Here is an 8921-nt window from a genome sequence, read left to right on the forward strand (position 1 = left end):
CCAGGTCTTTAAAAAGCAACAATTTATGTTGGCATCAAGGGATTCCATGTTTCAAAGTGTTTATGAAATCATGTTATTTATTGCAAAGTTTGTAACTAGAATCTAGGTCCACACAGAACAAAGCAGACAAATGAGCAGAGTAGCAGATAGGGGCTGGCAGTGGAAAAAATGCTTCTCCAAAGTGCTATGAATTTGGCATTAATAGGAAGCCAAGTCTGCACCACAGAGATAAGAATCTTCTGTCAGTGTATTTCCTAGTAGATTTTTGTTGAGATAAAGCTCCATTTAAAAGACAGTTGCCTACATACAATTCCTGGGTTGTCAGGGTGCTGAATTTGATCCAGCTAATGAATAAAAAAAAGTTAACCTTACAAAAACTATCAATTATAAAGTCATTTCTGATGACCATTTTTCAAATTCACATAGGGGTTGAGATTTAAGTAGCAATGCAAAGGAGACAGAATGATTGGGAATGAGGATATGGGATATGATAAATGAATCGCCTTCTGAAAATATTTTAATTTTTTATTCAAACTATCAAGACTGCTAGTCTTTGCTTCCTTAGATTTAATATGATTTTTCATTAAATTTCAGTAAATGGAAAGTGTTTTCCTAAGAGTTAGAAAATTAAATCATCATCATTCTCTCTAACCAATTTCACATCATTTAAAGAAAGACAGCTTTGTAATTCATTTACACTCGTAACTGAAATTTTACTTGAAAAGTATTTAAATACCTTGCCACTATATTCCTTCTCGCCTTCAAGTTCTAAGGTTTAAAACTATGCTCCCAGAGGCAATCTCATTCATTCATTTCTCAGAACTGTATGAAGGTCTTACTCTGTGCCAGGCTGTGAAGATAACATCACAGAGAAAGCGGGGTCCCACCTTCCTGGCGCTCGGGGTTTCTTGGGAGAGCCAGTCAAATGAACAAACAATTCACAGACATGTCCTACGTGCTGGAACTGGGGCAATCGGAAGACCCAGAAAGAATGGAGAGCGGAAGAAATCACTTAACAGTGACGTAGGGAGGACTGGACAAGAGGCATGCTGGCGGAGCGAGTCTTCAGAGCTATTCTCTCCACCGCCTGAAAGCGCAGGTGCGTGACTGAGGACGGGGAGAGAACCCTGGACCATGGGAGCATTCACAGCCCACCGCCGATGACCTCGCTTAACCTCCACACGCCACTGCGACCTCGTCTCTAGAACAGGAATAACAAGACTGTCTGTTCTGCTCTGGAAAGGGCTGCTGCAGGGATCAACAGAGACTGCCACTGTGGTCAGTGACAGCACGCCGCAGCCTTCGGGAATTCGTGCTGAGAGCAGCGTTGTTTTTACAGAAAAGGAGGCTCTGAGGACAGACAAGCGAGGCTTTCCCACGTGGATGTGGGACAGAAGGGCTGCTGCTAATTCACAACGAGCTAGAATTTTCGTTAAGTATAAAAAGAGCCACGAAAGCCAGTTTCTTCAGATTGAACTTGCTTCTCTAGAACTTTTACCTTAGAAAGACAGGATACGACAATTTGTTCATAACGCACTGAAATTTCCAGGGCTTTCTCACTTACAACCTTTTTGTTCTTTTTAGCAGTTTTGACAAATATAACCAAAAAGAGGCCTCCTCTTTTTTGGGATGTTTTCTAAGTGGTTCCCATAGCTCATCGCCTTTGGCTTTATGCTCTTAGTTAAGGAAGAGGACCCAGAGGTGTCAAGAAGGCCCTGGGTTCCCAATCGGCTCTCGTCTGAAATAACGCTGCAGCGTCGCACAGGTGTCCAACCTGAGGGGCTCCCGTTCCCAACGCCCTCATTCAACGGGGGGCTCTCATACGCCCGGCAACTCAAGGCAGTATCTCCCTCGAGATATTCACTTGTAAAGGGAAAGGGGTCACTTCCCAGTGGGGACACCGCAGACACCACCTGCAGCGCGTGATCGAGGTCAGCATCACCACTGTTCTTACAGACGTGGGGACGTCAAGGGCCGGATGTGATGGGCTGGGAAGGGCACGGCCTTACCTCCCCGGTACTCTTGCCGAAAACGCATAAACCGCAATTTGACCGTGAGGGACGTTCTACGAAATAACTGACCAGTACTTTTGAAAGTTGTCCAAGCATGAAACACAAGGAAAAAGTGAGAAATCGTCAGCTCGGAAGACGCTGAAAAGACGCGACAACTAAATGCAGGGTAGGATCCCGGAGTTGGTTTTTAACCAGAGAAAGAACATTCGTAGAAAAAACGGATGGGATCAAATAATGGGGATAGCATTGCACCACCGTTAATTGCTGAGTGTTGATCACTGCTCTGTCATTATGCAAAGCATTATTAACAGGGGAAGCTGGACGAAGGGCATATGGGAACATTCTGTGCTATTTTTTGCAACTTTTCTGTAAATCTACCACGATTTGAAAATAAAAGGTTTAAAAAAATTCAGGTGACTCCTCCTGGGTTTCGTTTTGAGTTTCTGGGTTTGGCTTAGGTTTTCCAGCTTTCGCACAGATTCTCTGGAATTCTTTATTTGAGGTAACCCTTACCAGGAACCAACACTTAGAAAATAAAGTTACGAATTCCTAACATCTCTTCCTCCCCAGTACAGCAGCGGGAAGAAAAAGGTCAATACACTTACAAACCATTTCACAAATATAAAGAGAGAAAAGAAAATAAGGTAAGAAATTAGTAAATAATAATAACCAATGATTTAATGTGACATTTAATAGTTATGAAATCAGGGCTGCCATCTTTGTTAGCAGACTGGAAGCAGACCGTGATTCGGAGTGTCTCTATTCCAACTCAACTGCAGGGAACGGTGGGGTTCTCCTGCCTCTGCTCCCCATGCCTGGTCCACTTCCATCTGTCCTTCACTAGCTTCCTCCTACAGAACGAGCAACGAGGCAAACCAGCTGACCTCAGAGATGTTTATTCCACCATGACTCCATGTAAGCTGGCTTGCCCTGCCTGAGAGGCACAGACCCCAGCACACCACTTTCCTGTGGGGCCCTGTCCCTGACCCAGGCACGCAGGGTGTCGGTCCACCTGGCCCCTTTCCCTTTCACTCAACTCGGGGCTGGGGGTAGGAGGTTCGAGAGGGTCAGAGGAACTCTATTTACGTCTTGAGAACAGGCGCGTTCTCCACAGGGACTCAGCAGTCACTTTCGTGGGTTTAACAACGTGACGTCTTGATCTTTCTCGACTATGGATTTCACGCAATCTTTTATTATTTTGATGGGGAGAATATGTCATTTTCACATACAATTTAGGTGCCTTGACCCCCATATACATAATACTGTCAAAACCCCAACCACCCTTTAGCACAAAGAACGAAAGGAACCAACTAGAAGAGATCCTCAAAGCAGAGAAGACCATCCATGAAGGGAAGAAGGAATTTAAGCTTAGAGAAGCACAATCGGCATTACCTTCTTAATGAACGCCACCGAGAACGTATCCCAGGACACTATTCCGTGGTCCATCAGCTCGACGAAGGCCGTCAGGGTGAAGGACAGCATGTCTCCAAAGCTGGAAAACACAGGGAGACGCATGGTCATGGGCCCAAGCGCTGACAGCAAGGGGACGTGCAAGTGACAGAGCTTTATGAAAATGCGTACGGGCAGAACTACAAGAGATTGCTGGTATAAGCAGCTGGGCCACGGGCAGACGCCTCACAAACCCGCGTCCACGGGAAGGAGGTGGGTTGGCCTCACCGAGGTGAGCCAGGGCCTCCGTGGGGCAGACCCGGGCTCAGGCTGGCTCTTGCTCCGGTGAGCTGTGTCGTACTGGAAAGTGCGCTGACCTCTCTGAGCCTCTGTCTTCTCAGCAGAAAAACTGGAGAGTGATGTGCATTTCACCACAGGGCTGCCTCTGGAGCTCTAGATAACGTGTGCTCGGTAGGTGAAAGCTTAAAGGAAAGCTTCCTAGCAGAGGAGAGTGAGGGGGACTGAGAAAGGCCACTGTGCTTCTTTTATTACCCGCGGGCACCCAGAAGGGAGATGAGAACGAATTCTCTTCCGGGTATTAGTGCTTGCCATGGACCATGTGGTGTCTCCATACCTGTGTGCCTGTGTTCCTCTGTGTGTGTGTGTGTGTGTGTGCGTGTAAGTGCACGCACACACAAATTTATGATACAAATAGATACATAAGCATATTCATTCCCATGTCACACTCAGCAGTTTCGCCTCCGTTAACAGGCTTTATAGGATGGCTGTGGAGATAATGACTGTTGGCAGCTGAGACCTGCTGTGATTCAGAGGCTGCAGGAAGGGCCTAATGCGTACATTAGAAACCCAAGCACAGCAGCCCTACCCGTGTCCCTTATGAGACAATATCGTGCTTTCTGGTGCCTTCAGAACAATACTTTCACAGAGACTCGGAGTCTTTTACAGATGCTCTCACCACTATCACGAATTTTCATCATCATAAATATTAACGTAAACCTCTCAGGATTAGCCCTCTCTCTTCGAGTACACTGAATGATGCCATCAGGATTTCTACTCTGTGTAGAACCGCGCTAGCTCATACTCTTGATTTCGAAAATATAAAGTTGATTGTTCAGATTTTGAATCTGTTGACTCATATAAACCACAATTGCTACATTGCAATGTCTCAAAAAATGTTTCAATTGAATCTTCCCATCAATTTTCAACTAACAGAATAGAAAACCGGCTCATGTTTCTCCTCATACAGCTCTGCAATTTCACTGTGTTCTCGGCCTCGACAACGACCTTGGGAATCCTGCAGAAGCCGTGACGCTGGAAAGAAACGTACAGAAGAGGAAGCGCTCTCGGCAAAGGACGGTGACCTGACGCTGCCCGTGGTGACAGGGCGTGAGACGGGTGGGTGGTGGTGTCACAGGCGGACCGCAGAGGTTCCCCTCCAGCTCTAAGTGGACAAGTTACTGACGCATTCGATGCCTCCGTTTCCCCATTTGTTAAAAGTGGGGCAGGCGCTGATGCTGGTGGTCGTGGTGATGCCCGACTCAGGACTGCTGGGGAAATGAAACGAGCTACGCACTGAAGCCCTTGAGCAACATACAGCGCAGAGAGAGCAGCCTGTGTTAGCTGCTGTGATCATGATGCGAAAGTGACACTTTCAAAAGGTAAACAAAGCCTGCGATTTTCAAATGTTTGCCTTCAGTGTGTCAAGAATAATCTGTCCTTAGAGCCAGAAAAAAAAAAAAAATTGTAAGGAAAACCAAACCTTCAGGCTAGATAGAAAAACTGCAAGTTTTTTGTTTGTTTGTTTTGTTATTTTGTTTTTTAAAAAAGACTTTTCTGAATCACAGATGAGCAACCCTAATATTACAGGTGCCCCCTAGGTGGCATCAGAGGATCATGCCCCCCAAAATAGATTCCAACCCAGAAAATTCAAACTTACTTGAAGGAGAATACAAAAGTGGATAAAGAAAGTGAAAAATGAGTTTAAGAGAGTAGCAAGAATTCTAAATATGAATTCCAAATAATAATTCCAAAATAACTCTTCTTATAGATAATGAATCACAGGAAAATGAAAACATCAGACTGAAAAAACTAAAAGGAAATTGCCTCAGGAAAGGAATAGAACGAGGTAATAAAAACAATTAGCAAGATTTATTAATAGATTATGTAGGCATTAGTGTTACTGTAGAAACATTATTAGCTAACAAAGCATAGTATCAGTAGTAAATTATTAACTAATTTATTATTTTATTATAGTATTAGTAATAAACAATAGTAACTATTTTTTTAACTTAAGAAGAAGAAAAACAGCGACCATATGATAACTCACAGCTGCCATTTGCTTATACCTGGCCTTCTAAACGACCTCAACTGCTAAAAGATCCCCATAAACACGGCTGGAAGATGGCGTCCACGGCCTCCGTGCAGTGCCTCAACGTCATTACCAACAGAACAAGCAATGGATCAGGCAGTGACAAAGGAATTCACACGTTGTGGGAATCAGACTGTTCTTTACACTCCCTGTAGCTAGTTGAGGCTGGGAATCGGGATGATATTAGTCTTCATTTACAGCTTTAGAAGCAAAAGATAAATTATATTTATGCGCTCTGTCTGGAGGCAAAATGACTCTGTTCTCCACTCAACTGAACATCATCCACATGGCCTTAATAACATCTGGGGATGGTCCCTCCTCCCCAAATGCTCCAGAATTCTGCCTACAGACTCCTCAGATGGCTGCAGAGACCTCGGGAAAAAAAGATGGAAAGAAAGGGGAGAAGTGTCATTTGGTTCCCAAATGTCCAAGCTGCTTCTGGGGCCAGGAGGATTTCAGTCTCCCAGGAGCTGAAGTGGGTGGGGCCCCATTTCTGAGGCAGCGGGTAGGGCCCTGAGTTTTGCAGAGCCATTCACTAGCGTGACTGATCGATAAGTGAGAGAAAAGCTTCTTCACATCACACAGCTTCGCGTCCAAAGGAAGATCACTTTCTTGGCCCACTAATAACATTTCCTAGAATCGTTACATGATTTATATTTATATTTCATATAAATATTGTGTAATAACATTGACGTACACATTTTATCTATTTTAACGTAATTAAGTATTATATAGTTTATAGATATATTAGACATGCACTATGATATATGTAAATATGTTATTAGATATATAATGTATATATGTTGTATTACATATTGTTAAATATAAATTCCTATACAATATGTATATTATGTAATATACTACATATATACTGTATAGATAATGTATATAATTCATTACGACTGCTTGCTAGATGGCACTCTGGGTTTCCACAAGGGAGAACTCTTTGAAAAGTCAACTTTGAGCCTTCGGCAGCAAGGAAAGGATGGCCATGCCAAAATTTTACTGCATTGCAAATCAAGGGACTCAATCAACTCATTTCAAATAAGGCCATTACGAAAGCTCTTATCAAACCCAGACGTAGATGTTTATTTCCACCTCTGATTCAACCCCGAAGAGGGAAGGCAGGAACCTAGGCTCTATCTCTGAAATCGATGCTGAGTGCAGAAGATCAAGGCTAAAGATTTATGCACATAAAGCAACTACATGGCACACGAGGGAGCATTTTCATTTGTTTGGCTTACTTATTTTTTATAAAGTGCTAACCTAAAGATTTTGTCGTACTGACTGCCACAAATTAAGCCGACTGCAAACTTTATATGCTGGTTGAGAGCCACTGTCACAGCCAAGACACCATGTGTGCTGGAATGATTCAAATCAATGTTTCTCATCAACTCAGTAGAGACCATCTTCATTCCAACAAATTCCAGCCAGTCTCAAAGCATTTAAATTTGTGCTGCTAATTTTGTAAAAGAATAGCGTTTCCAAATGTTTCTCCACTGGTTGCCGTGTCCAAGACAGAAGTGGAAAAAAAGGCGAAAATAAAGGCCACTTTTAAAGCTATCGGTAAATCATGCTGAATATATCTTTAATTTCCCAAACTAACATAGTTCTGCCCTACCCTTTAAGTTTTCCACGTACAACAAGCTCTCAAGTAACGTCGTTTAGTTCAATGTCATTTCTTTGTAACATCGATGCATGCCACAGGATCTAAACTCTTGTTTATATCAGTTAGCCTACGGTAAAGCTGGTTTCTTTCTGCGATGTTTTGCTGCAGTTCCAAGAATCTATCGACAATGTTAAATGAGGACTTACTGTACTTTCTTCTGTTTGCCGTAAAATGTATATACATTGAAATGTAGGAATTTCTATATCACCTTTAGACAGTGCCTTAGCCTTCAGCATCAGAGCATGACTTACGTCGGCAAACATTCTTTTGTTTAAAATTTAACTCTGGATCAAGTTTGATTCTTTATTCTAGTCCATTGACCTGTCTGTCTGTCCTCTGACAACATTTTATACTGTCTTAATATAACACTGTCTGTCTTAACTTTACAGTAAGTCTTGAATTCAGTTAATGAAATCCTCTAACTTCGCTGATATTTGTTGTTTTTTCAAGACTGTTTTGGCTATGCTAGATATTATGCATTTCCTTTAAGTTTTGGGATTGGCATGTAATTTCATTTTTAAAAGTGGTTTTGCATTGAACCTACAGATTAATTTGGGTAGAATTGCTATCTTAACAATATCGTATCTTAAAAACCACGCAATGGTATATTCTCCACTTTTTTAGATCTTCTTTACTTTTTTTCCAGCAATATACTTATTTTTCAATGAACAGATATTACATGTTTCTCATTACGTTTATCCCTAAGAATTTTATGATTTTTTGACACTTTGTAAATAGATATTTAAAAATTTCATTTCCTAGTGGGTTAATATATAAAAATACGCCACTTTTATATACAGATGTTGTATCCAGAAACTTTGCTAAATTCAGTTATGAATTTAGAGATCTAGCAATGTCTTTGTAGATCCCTTAGGATTTTCTACAGAGCCAATCATGTCTTCTATAAAGAGAGTTGGTTTTTTCTCTTTCTTTTGATCATTATATCTTTTCTTTCTTTCTTAACTGATTGCTGTGGCTGAAAACTCCAGTACAATGTTGAAATGAAGTACAAACAGTGAATACATTTGCCTTAGTCTCAGTTTTCAGAGGGAGGAAATCCAGTCTGCTAACATTAAACATGCCACGTTTTGGTCGGCGGCCTAATCAGTGTGAGGAAGTTTCCCCCGTTCTTAGGTTGCTGAGAATTTTATGTTGGATTTTATGAAATGCTTTTTCTATATCTAGGACCTATTTTCTGTATCTTTTAAAATGGTTTTTCTCCTTAGGTTTTCTCCTTTGTTTTGCTAAATGTTGAATCACGGTGACTGATATTTCAAACATTAAACCATTTTTGGGATAAATATACATTGGCTGCAGAGTATTCTCCTTTTTATAAATTGCTCGGTTATATTTGTTAATGTGTTTTACCGGGAGATTTTTCCACCTCTGTTCATTTAATGATTTATAATTTTTATTTCCTGTACTGTCCTTGTCGGGTTTTGCTGTCAGGGTGACAGTGGCC

General features: G+C 41.8%; 1 protein-coding gene across 1 annotated transcript in view; it reads right to left on the reverse strand.

Moving 5' to 3' along the window:
- ELMO1 (engulfment and cell motility 1) overlaps positions 1–8921 on the reverse strand; it is a 495575-nt gene that overhangs the window by 311890 nt on the left and 174764 nt on the right. Inside the window, exon 8 of the mRNA XM_011362520.2 lies at positions 3405–3504. Within this exon, the coding sequence (XP_011360822.1) occupies positions 3405–3504 (100 nt within the window). The remainder of the gene's footprint in view (positions 1–3404; positions 3505–8921) is intronic.

The sequence above is a fragment of the Pteropus vampyrus genome, unplaced genomic scaffold (genome assembly GCF_000151845.1).
Source record: "Pteropus vampyrus isolate Shadow unplaced genomic scaffold, Pvam_2.0 Scaffold75, whole genome shotgun sequence".
In the NCBI taxonomy this organism is placed as follows: Eukaryota; Metazoa; Chordata; class Mammalia; order Chiroptera; family Pteropodidae; genus Pteropus; species Pteropus vampyrus.